This window comes from Acipenser ruthenus, chromosome 2, assembly GCF_902713425.1.
Source record: "Acipenser ruthenus chromosome 2, fAciRut3.2 maternal haplotype, whole genome shotgun sequence".
NCBI classification, from domain to species: domain Eukaryota; kingdom Metazoa; phylum Chordata; class Actinopteri; order Acipenseriformes; family Acipenseridae; genus Acipenser; species Acipenser ruthenus.
The window spans coordinates 22,277,208-22,294,862 of NC_081190.1; the positions used below are offsets into that span (position 1 = coordinate 22,277,208).

Consider the following 17,655-nt stretch of genomic DNA (forward strand, 5'->3'; position numbering starts at 1 on the left):
GTGTTTTTGTATAATAACCTATAAACACAACTATCTATGTAATGTAAGATGTGGAGCTAGAAAATACTGTAGAAAGCACACCCCCATCTTGAACAAAAATCTATCCAAGTGGCAGCTGGAGCCGTTTTGGTAAAGAAAATGAATCAATTGTCTAATCCGCAGTGTCACCGCGAGACCTTTGGCTATTGTGTTTTCTCTTTACAAATGCAAACTAGCTGTGCCCAGTATTTGGATCATATAACATAGTATTTTTCTCTTGTCAGTACAGTCAAGTATCTCACCAGTTTTTAGTATGATTAGTATTGGCTAAACAGTAACACAATGGAAAAGGGTCTCCTAAAATGAGCTGTCAGTATTAGATACAGCTAGGATTGCTTTTTCTTCTCTGAATGTGTGTTCTTAATCACCATTGATCTCATTTTTGGATATTTGGTATATTTAAGAAGGTCACTAGTTTATTTTACCTTTTTACCTTCGAGCTGTTGCTAAGCATTTGGGGAATCTCCAACAAACGTATTGTTCCAGGGCAGATAGAACGGCCGATGCACAGCCCAGGTGTGTGTGTGTGGTATATTGGCCTCTTTTAAAAAAAGGTGGTGCTTATATTTTGTTTTGAAATAAACCTTTAACCTGAATATTTGCAAATCTCACAAGATATGACACAAATAGATGTTTAAAGAATTTATTACAAACTTTAATAAAAAGCTTTTCAAGCAGACAAAATAAAAATACATCAATTTAATACACTATTTCGGTTTGTATTTTTTTATGGGTTTTATATGAAAAAGAAATCTTGCACATTAGTACTTTCAAAAATAAGTTTTTGTTTGTTACTTGTATTTCACAATTTCTAACAGATTTTGTGACTCTCGACAGTCCCCACAGCCAAGAGTAACAGTATATCAGTTTATAATTGATATTTTGTTTTACATTTTTATTCTTGTTCTTGTTTTTAACTTAGTTACTTCAGGGCGGCTTCTCCCACAGCCCTCTTTTTCTTTTATACCTCTGAAAAGTCTCCACACAGACCTCAAACTCAAGTACACTCTTTTCAGGTATACCAGCCTCCACTCCGTCTGGAAAGTGGGGGCACCTTGGTATGAACCGTCCATCTGCATCGCAAGGCTCTTCAGCACGCCTGTTCCAGCGACTTCCCGATTCCTCATCTGATTCCTCAACAGGATAATCCACAGACTTCAGGAATTTGATGGGTCACCCATGTATTCCATGATGATAATTAAACGAAGGTTATGCATCCCCAACAGGAGTTGATGTGTCTCAGTTCAATGCTCAGGGAGTGTGATAGCAGGGACCCATTCATTGACGCTGCGACACTCCTCACAGAACAAGCTCAGCTTTTCCAGAGCAGGGTCTTCAAACGTATCTTCACTTGGATTCTGATGAAATAAAAAAAAAACATGATTTAACTAATACATGTAGCAGAAATAACATAAAACATGAAGTAAAGTATCCTTACACTATAAGATCATGTTTAAAAGACACATACCGTGATGAGAATGCAATGCACATCTTTAGGTTTGCCAGACTCATCAGTATTGACCAGAATCTCAGCCAGTCTCTGGGTGTCATTCACTCTCACGATGTCGATGCCGTTATCAAAGCAGAACGCCTGGATTAAGGTGAAGTGGATTTGCAGTGAGATGTCGCATTCATACTCCTCATCAGTTGCCAGAACACAGCATGCTAGAGTTGAGATCGCTGCATTAAAAAACAACACAAGGCTAGGGTTGTATACACTTTTCCATCCGACAAAGAGATTAATTGTATTTGCTGTCTCAAATGGTTTGTTGCTAACAAAATGTAATAATACTTACACATTCATGACTTTGGCAGACTCATAGACTCCAGCTGTCAGACATTCCTGACTTTGTGCAGAGACCAGAAGCTCTTCCAATGCTTTCCCAGCACACTGCATCCTCTCAATGCTTTTCTCTGCAATGCTTTCTTCAAGAGTCATAGTGAAAACAAATTCTGTTTCATGAAGTTACAAGCTAGTCCTGAAGCTGCAGGCTATGAGCTTAGTAGCAATGGTGCCTGGGCATTTATAGCCTGAAACATTCACTCATCTGCAAGTCCCTTTGGTGACTGGATAAGCAAATAAAGGCTATGCTAATAGATTGGACATAATAGTTTACGGCAGCTCGTGGCAGGACCAAGTAAAGCAGGTAGGTGATCGATTCTGTTCTCTCTTGCTTTCCATGCTCTTTAAGTCTGATATCTGCTATTAGCTGCTGTGTTGTTGCTACTATTTCATGTATTATGCATTTCACTGTATTGTAGTATGCGGTTTTTTTTTGGGGGTTTTTTTTTTTACTGTATAGCATGTATTATGCATTTCTCTGTATTTAAAGTATTATGGATTTTCTTGTTGTTACTGCATCTTGTAAAGTGCTTTGTGATGGTGGTCCACTATGAAAGATGCTATATAAAATAGAGATTGATTGATTGATTGATTGATTGATTGATTGCAATGATTTAAAAGTTTTCTTTTGTACAATCTTGTGCTGACTGATGTAGCCCAAGAATTAAACATAAATATTATAGAACAGATTATAAACCCATTTTAGTGGTTATTTTAATTGTGTTACCCTTACTTTAGACTCACAAAAAACAAGTTATAAGCTATGTCGAATGGCTTGATAAATACTGCTTTAAACTACAAAACCATTCTTTATGTTGTATAAGGAGACGTTTCAGTAGAAATAAAGAAGGCTTCCTAATATGCAAATATTAAGTAGCAGGATACTTGTAGACTTATGCTCATGTAGTCTAAAAGTCTCTTCTGAAGTATCAGTCCTAGACGGATCTATAAAGAGTGTACAAGGACGTCACCATCCCCCAACTTGAAGAAAAGATCCACCCAAGTGGCAGTTGCACACGATCAGTAGTGCTATGAAGAAAAACTTCTCTTTTGTACTCTAAACTGGGCGCAGTCTTCCCATTATTTGACCATTCTTTACAAATGCTAAAGAGCGATGTGCCGAGCACAGTCTGCTGCACTCACATAGGGTGTGTTCTGCAAACTAAAATAAAGTAGTTTGAAATCCTACAAAAACATCGGAACTGAATATGTGTATTCCCAAGCAAACAGATGTCAAAGTCCTTTGGTTTCCGGAGGTTTGGCCAGATTGGTGCCTCCAGTAAACATCATTCCAACACATATACGGGTGACCCATCAAATTTCTGAAGTCTGTGGATTATCCTGTTGAGGAATCAGATGAGGAATCGGGAAGTCGCTGGAACAGGCGTGCTGAAGGGCATGGAACCATGGAAAAGAGTGGAGGAGTACTCTTGAGTTTGGAATATGTGTGGAATCTCGGGATAAGTGAAATGAATCCCCCGTGTATTCCATGATGATAATTCAACGAAGGTGAAGCATCCCCAACAGGAACTGACGTGTCTCAGTTCAACGCTCAGGGAGTGTGATAGCAGGGATCCATTCAAGCAATTACAAATTACAAAAAAAAAAAAAAAAAAAAAAAAACTTGTAAGGAAAAAAGTGTGATTCAAAGTCAGACGTCCTTAAGCAAGCTGCCTTCACTGACTGGCTTTGAGGACAATGTAAACGTGACAGCGTTTTGGGGGTCGTATAAAGGATTCTATTTGTGCTAGACAATGCGTGGAGTGTTTTCCTTTGATACGCTTAATGTGCCAACGCGTGTCTGCAGATGCAATATTCAAATAAAGCTTTCTAAAATACATTTAGGGTGTTCTACAGGCATACAGTTTGCAAATATTTTGCTTCACGTTCTAGGTGGAAATAACAATAAGGGCTGTAAACTGTCCATATTGCAATACCGATCTTCGACACTATGAGGCATGTTTTCAAATTTACTGTAATTAACGATCACATTTAATGATTTCTTAAATTCGACCAAATAAATAGATTAAACAATGAAGTTCACTAAATTGATGGGCGAGGGATTACAAAGTAATAGTAAAACACACTCTTAAGTTGCTTGTTTCTCATTTTGTAACATTAACGCAGAAATACCCTTATCTGAGTTACAGACTGAAGTAAAGACTTTTAAAATGTGACTCTAACTCTTGTGTTTATTTACCATTGTATATGACGTATGTGTTACGTGAAATGCACGTTTTAGGTTGCATAGCCTATACTGTTAAATATCAGCACTACACAATCTTATGGAATTAAATAATTAAATATTACAATTGTGACATAGTGATAGGATTGCACAAGCGTCACCGCCGGTTATCTTCAGCGTACATAACGTAAAAGCCCAAATGAAGTGGCAGGTGGAGCAGTGCTTTCAATAAAGTAAAAATATTCTATTGTCCTAGTCTTGCCCACATGTTGAAGTCTGGCCATTATTTGGTTACTCTTTAGAAATGCAAAGCAGTGTGTGCTTTGCACAATCTGCTTCACTTACCAACTGTCCATTAGGCCAACATAATGTCAAGTCAGTCGAAAAATAACAGAATAGCATGATATGCAAATCCAAGATTGTTGTTGTACATATAGTATTCTACACTGGGTGTCTTCAGAATCTGTAACATGGCACTGTAGTATTACTATGGTATAAATGCACTGCTTTGAAAAGAAAACCAAACATGCTGATAGAAAACAAAAGTGTATCTGTAACTATGAATTACTTAAAGCAAATAATTCCAATAATAAATTGATTGTTAGTTTGAAACTTTTGCCAACATTGTTTTATCGATCGCCTCAGTATTTATACCAGGGCATTTACTAGTGCAATTGTTGTGGAGTACTACCAAATTCTTAAACTACTTATAAAAAGGAAAACACACACACTGTGTGTGTGTGTGTGTGTGTGTGTGTGCGTGTGTGTGTGCGTGTGTGCGCGTGTGTGTGTGTGACACGTGATTTGCATTGGTGCGGGTATTCATGCAAAGTGACATGTGTGATGGTGGAGATAGCATAAGACAATATGAATGACATCCCTCCTCTACCTTAACAAGAAGCAGCTGGAGCAATGTTGCTATGCAGAAAATCTCCCAGATGGCACACGCCGAAGTTTGACCATTGTTTGGCTACTCTACAAACGCAAAGTAGTGTGCAGCCCACAATCTGCTGCACGTTCCAGCTATTTACCAGTAGTAGCTGTAAAAAGGCTATGTTCTTTCATCAGAATAATGCAACTAGTAACAAATAAACAGTAGAACCACCCCACCCCCATCCCTTTTTTTTAAATCCTCACTATTGCAAATAAAGTGATAACTTTTGGTGAATATGATGTGGATTTTTAAAATTCCCATACTTGCAATTTAAAATTCTGAATGAAAAAAAAAAACACGGATGACGTGAATGGTAGTCTTTTATATAAAAAAGAGAAAATATCTAGTTGTAAATAATATATATTTTTTACCATTTAAATTTAAACCGTTATATTACTTAAACGTATACTTTGAAGATTTTAAATGTTTTTGTAATGACTAATTCTGCCTAGTAACTATCACAAAAGGATCGACCGGTGGCATTGTAATGCCTCACCCATCACCCATCACCCAAAGGGGGGTTGGGGGGGGGGGGGACACGACCCTGACACGAGCCTCAATGAATATTAGCATACGTTTTACATAGCTAATTGGGGAAGGCAGTCGTAACGTAAACAGTTTCCAGGCTATAAAACCTGGAAAGCAGTGTTTCTGAAAGCATGCAACTTGAGCAGCACTTTTTTTTGGAACATTTTAATCACTAATACAATTCAATTGAACACGTTCAAGAATGCAGCACTCTTCTGGAAAAGCATTAGAGGAGCTTCTGGTCTCTGCGCAAAATCAGGAATGTCTAACAGTTGGAGTCTACCAGTCTGCAAAAGTAATGAATGCAGATGGACGGTTCACTTGCAAGATGCAACGAGGGCTGGTATACCATAGTGAAGAGGAGAGGGCGAGTACTCCTGAGGAGATTTGTCAGAGAGGAAGAAACGACACAAAAAAAGCCTTTTGAAATTGATGTAAACTAAAGCATCAAACTCACCAGTTTTGCTTGGAGCTGACTGAAAACAAAAACATGCTGTGAAGATGCAGATGCAGCAACAAGTCTAAAAGTAAAACAACTGCAAAACGTTAAGCAATACAGAATCTCTATTGTTTGAGAAAGAAAACATATTTTTCAACCTATTAGGAAATTGTCCTAGAAAAAATATATCTATACACATCAATAAATTGTCATGTTTTTTTATTATTATTTTATATACCTGTTAAGTAATAAAGCTACACACGGTTATGCTTGTGTAAAAACTGTTGAATACTGTGAAATAAAAATGAAACCTATTTTCGTGTCATATGTTGATCTACACGATAGTTTGATTTTAACAAGAAACCAGCCATTTATTTCTGAGGGTGTTTTAAGATGTTTACTATTCAGTGTTTTCAGTACAAAAAGTCATGGAAAGCATACACGCAGTAGCCTATTTGAGCTCCATAGGAAGAATTCAACAGTAGGTTACTTTATAGTTTGAAGAAATGTACCAAAATACTACATTAATAATATACTATGTTCAGTACATCTTTCTACTTTAGATATTTAAGGATGTTTGGGGTAACGTCCATCCAGTGTTAATAAAAATGTTTATTAATTAAACATAGTTAATATTTTTCAGTATATGGCATAGGATGAAATGGATAAGCAATTACAAATTTAAAAAAAAAAAAAACTTGTAAGGAAAAAGTGATTCAGTCAGACATTATTATTATTATTATTATTATTATTTATTTCTTAGCAGACGCCCTTATCCAGGGCGACTTACAATCGCAAGCAAATACAAATACATTCAAGTGTTACAATATAAGTCATACAATAAGAACAAGAAATACAATAATTCTCAAGTGTGACAAACCACAATTCAATAATACAGCAGATAATAGTGAAAGTTACATCAGGATATGATTAAGTAGTGATAGTTACATCAGGATATGATTAAGTACAAAATACTACCGATTAAACACTTGGGAGATTACAATATTCTGAGGTACAGGATTAAATGCAGTAAAATAGGGGGCAGATAAGAGCAAAATAAAGCATATTTAAATGAAGGGTGATAGTGTCCCAGGATACAACAGAGGAGTTCTACAGGTGCTGTTTGAAGAGGTGAGTCTTAAGGAGGCGCCGGAATGTGGTCAGGGACTGGGCAGTCCTGACATCTGTAGGAAGGTCGTTCCACCACTGCGGAGCAAGGGTGGAGAAGGAGCGGGCTCGGGAGGCAGGGGAGCGTAGCGGAGGTAGAGCCAGTCTTCTAGTGCAGGCGGAGCGGAGAGACATCCTTAAGCAAAGCTGTATAGAAACTAACCAATCTCGTCCTGTTACTCTCCTGCAACTTTCATTAAAAAAAAAAAAAAAGAACTTTCTGGGTGTGTTTCTGAAGTAATTTAATAACACTTTATATTACCGCTTTCTTAACATTTATTGGGGGAATTTAAGCGGTCAATACCTCAAATAATATAATTGTTATACTGACTTTTTCCACTAGATGGCAAGACTGCATAATATAAAAACAGCACGCTAATATGTTTGACAGATAATGAAGGATGACCTGGTTTTGATTACTTTTTATTTATTTATTTAAACAAAGCTATGTTTGACATATAAAAATTATATTTCACTGTAATTCAGAGGAGCAAATAGCAACTTATTATAAAACTGTTTTACTTTAGCAAGATATAAATACAGGCAAGTAACGATTTACTTTTTGGTTGGTTTACTTTGGACTTTAAACTCGAAATACATTTGCAGATTTAGGGATATAATTTTTTTTATTTTTTTTTTTAAGTGCAACAATACTTCAAACAATGTGTGAATTACAAGACCCATTAAACATAATTGATACATATTGGCCTGAATTTGTCTGGCATGCTGGTTTTCTCTGATGCTCGCTGACTTTGTTTATTAGCTACACAAATTAAGGGTCTGCTAATTAATTTCATGGTCATTTTAATTATTAGAGATGGCGTCATGGTGCCAAAACAGTGTAGTTTGAATAAAAGGATCAAGCAAGGAATATATACAAGAGGTAAAACAAAACAGTGACTGGACCCCGCTATATCTATCGGTAACTTGAAAACGGTAAATCACCATACCTATATCCACTTTAAATTATTGATATGTTCGACATCTAGACAGATGAGCATGCACCTTCATAGACCGCCAAATTCTAATTAAGCGTCACCCTCCCCAATGTCAAGTAATGAATCTGGAGCAGTGCTGACTTTAAGGGAAAAACATATTTAAAAATTGTTCAGACTCCAGATGCCACACGCCGAAGTTGGGTCATTGTTCACACAAATCTTTAAAAAAGCAAACTAGAGGCGTGTGCCGAGCGTGGTGCATGCACATCCTCCGACCTTACAGACTTTCGAACTCTGTGATAAATTACTTCAAATAGCTCTCTATTATTATTTGTTTATTTAGCAGACGCCTTTATCCAAGGCGACTTACAGAGGCTAGGGTGTGTGAACTATGCATCAGCTGCAGAGTCACTTACAATTACGTCTCACCCGAAAGACGGAGCACAAGGAGGTTAAGTGACTTGCTCAGGGTCACACAATGAGGCAGTGGCCGAGATGGGATTTGAAGCGGGGATCTCCTGGTTATAAGCCTGTTTCATTAACCACTAGACCACACAGCCTCCTATATACTTTTGAGAATGAATTGTTTGATTTGCAGTGGTATAACATGCATAAGACATTCATTTGCAAGAGTTGGATTTAATACAAGAAAAAGCATTTTAAAAAAGCAATGTCATCCTATCAAAATAAATAAAGAAATACACTTTTGAAATTGGTAAAATTAATACAATTGTAATATATCTGTTTTAAAATGATTTATATTGAAATGTATCAATCAAACTTTTATTTGAAGTATTGTAATGCTGAGGATTAAATAGGAAGGCTCAAGTCTGCCTAGTAACTGTAAACAAAGGAGCAGATTTCGGGTATTGTATTGTTATCCTTCACCAGCGGCGTCCACTGACACGAGCCACAAAAGTAGCCAATTCGACAAGGGGGCTAAGGAACACCCCGCCCACAGTTTAGCAGCGCATGCATCCAGGCTATAAAGCTCAGAACCCCAACACTTCTAAAGCTACATAACTGCTTGCTTACTGCACATGTCTGTGAGTATTCTGAACGGGCTAATCATCTCATAATCATAATGCAGTTCGCTGGTAAAGCACTGGAGGAGCTTCTGGTCTTCGCAAAAAGTCAGGAATGTCTGACTGTTGGAGTCTACGAGTCTGCAAAAGTCATGAATATGTAAGTATTGTTTGTTTTGACTACATCTATTCGTTTAGATGTTAAAGCATGATATTGCTAGTACTCGAGAAGTATAAAATGCTAATGTCTTGCTGTTATTTTTCTTTTCCAGTGATCCAGACTGCGTGGCTTTTTGTGTTCTGGCAACTGATGAGGAGTATGAAGGCGACATTGCCCTGCAGATCCACTTCACCTTAATCCAGGCGTTCTGCTTTGATAACGGCATCGACATCGTGAGGGTGAATGACACCCAGCGACTGTCTGAGATTCTGGGCGACACTGATGAGTCTGAAGATGTGCATTGCATTCTTGTCACGGTATGTATCTGTTAAATCTCGAGCTTATTGTCAGTGTAACGATAGTTTACTTTATGTTTTATGTTGTTTCTGCTACAGGTATTAAATGTCCAAGTGAAGATACTATATATAATATTTTTGAAACCTTTTTAATTTTGCTATTGGATTATAATTTGTAACGTTTTATGTTTTTTTAATGTAACAAACACTTAATGCTGTCCTCCTTTTGTTACAGAATCCAAGTGAAGATACGTTTGAAGACCCTGCTCTGGAAAAGCTGAGCTTGTTCTGTGAGGAGTGTCGCAGCTTCAATGAATGGGTCCCTGCTATCACACTTCCTGAGCGTTGAACTGAGACACGTCAACTCCTGCTGGGGATGCTTAACCTTCGTTGAATTATCATCATGGAATACATGGGTGACATATCAAATTCCTGAAGTCTGAATTATCTTGTTGAGGAATCAGATGAGGAATCTGGAAGTCGCTGGAAGAGGCGTGCTGAAGAGCCTTGCGACGCAGATGGACAGTTCATACCAAGGTGCCCCCACTTTTCAGATGGAGTGGGGGCTGGTATACCATGGAAAAGAGTGGCGAAGTACTCTTGTGTGGGGTCTGTGTGGAGACTTGTAAGGGAGGAAAAGCGGACTGATAAAGAGCACATATGAGTATGGGAAATTCTAAATGAATTTATTGTGATGAAATGAACATCTGTTGTGAAAAGTTTTGAAGTGAGACAGTAGTGAACATGAAGATGTATACCAAGCTTTTGATACACTGTCATTTTCTCTTGTAAGACTATCAAATGAATGAGAAACAAAGCATATTTCAAGAATATGAAAAATGTTAAAATTCTTTATTAAATACAAATATTTAAATCTTTTTGTCATGTGTTAAGAATTTTAGAGGTTTACCAATATTGAATTACACAGGAATCAGTGACATCACATTTTGTTCTTGAACAATCAATGATTTACCGTCGTTGTTATGATGGTGTTTTCATAGATTTATTGACATGTATGTGATGTAAATATAGGCACAGCACAAATAATTGTGGATGCAAAATTAAAATTGCATTGCAGCCAGGCAATTATTTTGCACTGCACCCTACGTAAGCTTAAGAGCAGTGTGAATTACTCAACACACACAAACAATGAGCGCATCAGTCTATTTAGCGGACGCACTTGCGCAGTTAGAGAACAGTAGAACTAAAATACAAACCAAAGAAAAGTCCGAAGGGCAGCAAAGTCCTCTTGGTGCACGGAAAAGAAAAGAAAAGTTTGATGAGGTCACAGCATGAAACTGAGTTGTTTGCAAAAGCCTCATCAGTTATGCTAGTATCCTTAGGAAATGATATGTATTGGCCTGCCCTTTTCAGCATGACATCCAGAAATGTGCCTAGCACTCTGGAAAAGGTGGACTGGGCTATCCCTCCAGACATTCCAACTGTGGTCTGAAAGGAGCCAGAGGCTAAGTAGCGCAGAGAACACAGCACTTTCACATGTCTAGCTCCCTCAATTCAGCTATTAGGTCTAGGATGACTTGTGGAGTGAGTCTATAATGCTTTAGCACCGCATCCTCTGGCATCCCAAACAAAATGATCCTGGGATTGAATATGCAGGGACAATACTACTATAGACTATTATGATTGCATAAAACATTAAAACAAATTGAAAATAATACAGACGTTACACCTAAGGATTAGAACTTTTACCCTCCTAAACAATTATGCAACAGATTCAACAGCTATTTCACAGACATTATAACATCTTTACAGCAAAAAAATAATTATTAGAAACAAAGGGAAGTCCTTGAAAATGACATATAGATTGTGTGCATTACAGATAGGCACTGAAAGATAATGTAAATAACACATTTATTGCCCAATAAATACAATGCTGTGTTCAATACAACATTTTACTTTACAAGATTATTGTATTAATGCTGAATTTACCCACTAGATGGCAAATCTGTACAGCATATTAAAACAGCACAAAATGAGTTGGGACAGCTAGACTATTTACAGCAAACATAAGCTTCCAATGCTTTCCCCAGAACACTGCATTCTGAAATACTATTACCAAGCAACAAAGCTTGTGCAAAGCACTGACACTGGTTTTATAGCCTCTGTGCTGACTAAGCAGGTGGGATAAGGGTCCCAGGTTCGGTCTGGGTTAAAATATAGGACAGCTGATTTTGTTGCACATTCTATTGTAGAATATAAACATCATAAAATGTGATTTGAGAAGTTGCAAAACATGCCCTGCAAAGTGTGCTGTATTCCATGGTAAAAACACCATATATAAACCTCAGACAGAATGGTAAAGATCACAGTAAACAGTAATACATAAAAGCGTGTGTCCTACAAATTCTGAAAGCCAAGACACATATACAAACATACATGCATAGGATTTTCTAAAAAAAAAAAGTGTTCATATGTTTTACATAATAGTATATTTGTTGTGACTATAGCCCAAAGTAATTAACTGGCTACAGTAGTGCGCAACTTTATTAGAACATCTCAAGATTTATCATGCATATCCTTTATATACATACTAATCAGTGATATAGAAACAATAGGCACCCATGTTTGAAAATGTTAGACCACTTTCTGTTTTAAATAGGCATCTTAAACAACTTCTATAACAGCTCATGCATTTTACCATTTGTGGCTATGTATTCCTAATATACTATTTTAAATTAATTGCAAGTCTGGCCTATTAAAGTCATCAATTAAATTGGACAATCACTAATTTTCCTATTTTTGACAATTTTCCAAGATTTTCAGTTACAGTGCTTTGATTTCATATGCACAACAAATCAAAACAACAGAAGCAATAGGGTGTTCTTATACATTTGCACTCTACTCTATCATATGAGTTAATTTTGCAAATAATGTGCATAAATATTGTGGTCGTGCCAGAGTTTAAAACTTTTTTGATATGTTGGTTAATCGGCAGATTAGATTGGAGCCAGATTTAAATTGATTGCAAGGCATTCAATGCATTGTAAACTGTAATCAAGTATAGTAAACGTCTTGTAAACCATTGGTAAAAATATTACATAATATGGAAACACACTGTAAATGCATGTAGCATGGTAATGAAATTATAAACTGCATGGAAACACACTGTAAATGCATGTAGCATGGTAATGAAATTATAAACTGCATGGAAACACACTGTAAATGCATGTAGCATGGTAATGAAATTATAAACTGCATTTTGCAGATATGCTACACATCTATATTAACATTGTAAGATTGAAAAAGTTCCCCCCCTCCCCCTGACTTCAGAAAAGAAATCCATGTGGCAGCTGGAGCAGTGTTGCTGAGGAAAAGAAGCAATTGTCCAAACTCCCAGATGCCACACGCCGATGTTGGGTCATTGTTCAGACACTCTTTAGAAATGCAAACTAGGGGCGTGCGCCGAGCTTACACATGCATTGACCTCGCTGACTTTCAGCACAATCATAAATAAAATGCATAGTAGCCTAGAATAACAAGCTTAAATACTCCTATTACTTACTTAGTCTAGTATTAGGCTTCTTTTTCACTTCCAGTGGCATAATAATGCATTCATTTGCAAGAGTTGAGAATTGCTAATAAAGGACATAATCAGAAAACTGTAACACTATAAAATAGCATGTTCTACTGAATACAAAGGTCTTCTGTTTAGAAGTAGTTTAACTTAAGACACATTTTGCAAACACTTTTTTAAAAAGTATTTCAATGTTAAATATTAAATAGTCTGCCAAGTAACTGTAAACAAAGCAAAGAGACTGGATATTGTTACACCACACCAGCGGGATGTTCAGACACAAGCCACGATTTTATAGCAACCAACTAGGAATAAGATATAAGGGACACCCTGCCCATAGTGGAGCGAGGTTTTTAGGCTTTAAATGTAGATTAACACTTCTGAACTCATACAGCCACACTTGATTGCTGTGGATATTTGTGAGTACCCTAAACGAGCTAATCATCCTATACTACAGGGATGGAACAGCATGGAGGAGCTTCTGGCCTCCGCAGTCAGGAATGTGAAGGCCTAACTATACTGTTTGTTTGGACTACGACCATTCATTTAGATCTTGAACCTATTGTTGTTTGCTGTATAGTTAGTATAAAACACTCAAGTTTTGCTATTTTCTGTATTCATGTAGTGATCATGTTTTGTTGTAAGCCTGTATTACTGAGAAACAAAGCATATTTTACAAAAATACAAAATATGACAATGCTTTTGTAAAACGTTTTGAATACATGTGTTGAGAGTTTCAGAGGTTTATATTCATGATAAAAGGTTTAATTTAACAGGAAGAAGTGACATGACAGTATATTTTGTAGAATCAATGATTTAGCCTAATATTTACGAGAGTATTTAAGACCTGTACTTCCATTTAGTGCTAGTCAACAATCCTCAATATCAGTCTAATATAAAAAAAATGTATGGGGAATATTAGCATTTCTGTTTAGCATCACCTTACTAAAAACATTATGGAAAGAAAAGTTGTATGATCAATTTAATGAAACGGCAAAACAAAAATGCAATATAGGCCTATAGCAACATATTAACCTCTAGTTTAGAAAAAAAAGTTATTGTACTAAATTGAAAGTTATATATTTAAAAGCACAACTCAGTTTTGGAGTTGTCCATGCATAAAGCTGAGTACATAAAACATGTCTCTTTATTTCACAGACAAAATACAATTTGTACAGTAACAATTGATAAGGAACACAGGGAGCTCCTTCACAATGCCACGTTAGATCTCAGTGTACTGAACATATACCAGAGAGTAAATGAAAAAACATGCAAATAAAGCTCTCATGTTTATTCCCATGTAAATACTGTACACTGTGTGCATGTAACAAGACATATTTTGGTAATGCTGATTTTATCCACTAGATGGTGAAACTGCACAGCATTTAAACATAACAGCATGTGCTGAGAAAGTCCTGAATGTCCTGACTTTAAAGTTTCTCCAGTGCTTTCCAAAAATGCATTTGCAGACCCATTCATCTGAGGCAATTCATCTGCAGTAAAAGATTGCTAGGTTTCAGAGCTACAAAGGACAGCAGCCTATAATTAAACCCCACCCTCTGTCCCAAGTGGAGTGGGAGCAGTTTTAAAGAGAAGGACTAGCTGCATGTGTGCACTTCACTGCTCAGAAATCCAGCACATACATAATACATACATACACACATGCATGGATAAATAGACCTATATATAGGCAGCATACATACGATTTTCTAATATGAAACGTCTTTATATATTTTTTTTTCAGATTAGTATTTTTTGTTGTCACTGGTCTAAAAAATAAAGTGTCTAGAATTGTATTGCAGTACCCATTAAACATAATCTTAACCATAAATGTGCCTGGCATACACTTTGTCTGATGGTTGCTTTGCTTATTGGCTACACAAGTTAAGCATATGCTAATGCATTTTACAGTAATTATTCTGTGAGACCAATGCCTAAATGCATGCTCTACTTTTAGATGAAGGCTCAGGTCATCTAAAAAAATATTAGAATTATTCTAATTCGAAGGCTGATGTCATCATGGAACTTTACAAAGCGAATTAAGAATAGGACCTACAATTCACTGCATCATATCTAACAAATTCTATAACAGCCGCGTTAGAACATGAATATAGCTTTACCTTTTTGATACATTGGATAAGCAATTTAATGTTTGTAAAGAAAGCTCTGTAAATTACAATTTAACGCCTGTGGTTCACATATGATTACGTGGTTTCTTTGGCAATGCTCACAATTTAGGCGGTTAGTTATTTGTGAATCAGAAGAATCGCAGGAACAACACAAAGAGTGAACATTTGCATGTAGGCTGCACAGTAACATTTTACGGTACAAAAGTCTTCCTCCCCAAATTTTAAAAAGAAATCCAAGTGATGACAGCTGCAGCACGGGTGCTTCCCCCCCCGAAAAAAACCCACAGATGCCACACGCCGAAGTTGGGTCATTGTTCGGGCACTCTTTAGAAATGCAAACTAGAGGCGTGTGTCGAGCACAGTGCATGCACATAACTATCTTCATACTAAATTATAAGATCTGTTTATATTTATATATTTCTATTGTGTAAATTAATTCCTTGACTGAAATAATATGTAAAATGCGTTTTTTGCAAGAGTTTAGTGTTTTTAATAAAAGTGTTGAAAAAAACTGCAACAATGACATTACGATATTAATGCAATTTAAATAAATACATCTATAACAGTGCTGCTTTTAAAATAGTTGACATTAAATATGTTACAATAGAAATGTAATATGAAGTATTTTAATGTTTAATAGTCTGCCCAGCAACTGTTAACAAAATAAACATATTTCGCGGTTGTGTCATTTGTTAACTTGCACAGTGGAACGCACAGGCACGAGCCACACACACACAAAAAAAGTTCCAGACGATTGTTCTACTAGCCTATTACAGAAGGGGCTAACATCCCGCCCACAGCTGAGGAGAGTAGTTTGCAGGCTATAAAAGTCAAACACCAAGCTATCTAAACCCATACAACTAGCCGCACTTGCTTGCCTCGAGTATTTGTGGGTATATTAAACTAGCTAATCATCTCATAATGCAGTGTGCTGGTAAAGCATTGGAGGAGCTGCTGGTTTCCGCTGAAAGTCAGGAATGTCTGACAGTTGGAGTCTACGAGTCTGCAAAACTCATGAATGTGTAAGTATTCACTTGTCCGTTTGGTCTACATTTTTATTTCGATGTCGAAACTTTATTTTGCTATAACTCGATTAGTTTACAATCATAACGTCTTGCTGTTATTTTTATTTTCCAGTGATCCAGACTGCGTGGCTTTCTGTGTTCTGGCAACTGATGAGGAGTATGAAGGTGATATCGCCCTGCAGATCCACTTTACCTTAATCCAGGCGTTCTGCTTTGATAACGACATCGACATCGTGAGAGTGAATGACACCCAGCGACTGGCTGAGATTCTGGGCAATACTGATGAGTCTGACGAACCTAAAGATGTGCATTGCATTCTTATCACGGTATGAATCTTTTTTCAACTTTTTAAATGTTGCTATATAATTATAATGTGTAACGTGTGTGTGTGTGTGTGTATTTTTATGTAACAAACACTTAATGCTGTCCTCCTTTTGTTACAGAATCCAAGTGAAGATACGCTGGACGACCCTGCTCTGGAAAAGCTGAGCTTGTTCTGTGAGGAGTGTCGCAGCTTCAATGAATGGGTCCCTGCTATCACACTTCCTGAGCGTTGAACTGAGACACGTCAACTCCTGTTGGGGATGCTTAACCTTCATTGAATCATCATCATGGAATACATGGGTGACCCATCAAATTCCTGAAATCTGTGGATTATCCTATTGAATAATCCAATGAGGAAACAGAAAGTCGCAGGAACAGGCGTGCTGAAGGGCCTTGCGATGCAGATGGACGGTTCATACCGAGGTGCCCCCACTTTCCAGACGGAGCGGGGGCTGGTATATCATGTGGAGGCACTACTGTTGAGTTTGGGGGTCTGTGTGTAGGCTTTAAGAGAGGAAAAAGAAAAGATAAAGAGCATAATGGAAACTCTTTAGCTGAAATGAACTGGTGAAAAGTTTGCAAATAAAAACTGCTATTAAGATGGGGAGTTTTGTAACATACCTCAGCAGCTGTGAAAGAAAAACAATTCTGGTGTGAAATGTTTTGAAGTAAGATGATTATGAACAGGCAGCTTTATAACTTTAAATGTTCTTGATATTCTCTCACATCTGTTGTTAAACTATGAGAAACTAAATGCATTTTACTAAACTGCAAAAGGTTGCAGTTATTTTGAGAAATGTTTTGAATGCTTTGAAATAAAAATAAAAACATACTTGTATCCTGTGTTGAGAGTTTCTGAGGTTTATACATTTACAATAAAATGTTGAATTTAACAGAAATCAGCGGCAACACAATTTTTCTTGAAGAATCAATGATGTAGCCTAATATTTATTAGGGTGTTTGTTCCCCCAAATCAGTCTAATTTATCTAAAGGAACTAATGGGGTATTGACATTTCTGTTTAGCATCAGCTTACAAAAAGTGGAATGAAACATGAGGGAAGGGAAACAGTAATTGGCATATTGATGA

General features: G+C 36.9%; 3 protein-coding genes across 3 annotated transcripts; 2 read left to right on the forward strand and 1 right to left on the reverse strand.

Moving 5' to 3' along the window:
* Positions 1–757: 757 nt before the first annotated feature.
* Positions 758–2,254, reverse strand: LOC117971933 (growth arrest and DNA damage-inducible protein GADD45 gamma-like). The gene is made up of 3 exons (XM_059007241.1): positions 1,836–2,254; positions 1,508–1,757; positions 758–1,397 (listed from the first exon to the last, which is right to left on the reverse strand). Exons 1-3 carry the CDS (start codon positions 1,976–1,978, stop codon positions 1,284–1,286), a joined length of 507 nt encoding a protein of 168 aa, XP_058863224.1. The 5' UTR covers positions 1,979–2,254; the 3' UTR covers positions 758–1,283.
* Positions 2,255–9,067: 6,813 nt separating this feature from the next.
* On the forward strand, positions 9,068–10,366 carry LOC131705072 (growth arrest and DNA damage-inducible protein GADD45 gamma-like). Its single transcript, XM_059007251.1, has 3 exons — positions 9,068–9,258; positions 9,371–9,575; positions 9,790–10,366. Exons 1-3 carry the CDS (start codon positions 9,158–9,160, stop codon positions 9,901–9,903), a joined length of 420 nt encoding a protein of 139 aa, XP_058863234.1. The 5' UTR covers positions 9,068–9,157; the 3' UTR covers positions 9,904–10,366.
* A 5,725-nt stretch (positions 10,367–16,091) lies between these two features.
* On the forward strand, positions 16,092–17,404 carry LOC117400856 (growth arrest and DNA damage-inducible protein GADD45 gamma-like). Its single transcript, XM_034001190.3, has 3 exons — positions 16,092–16,240; positions 16,356–16,569; positions 16,687–17,404. Exons 1-3 carry the CDS (start codon positions 16,140–16,142, stop codon positions 16,798–16,800), a joined length of 429 nt encoding a protein of 142 aa, XP_033857081.3. The 5' UTR covers positions 16,092–16,139; the 3' UTR covers positions 16,801–17,404.
* Positions 17,405–17,655: the final 251 nt, after the last annotated feature.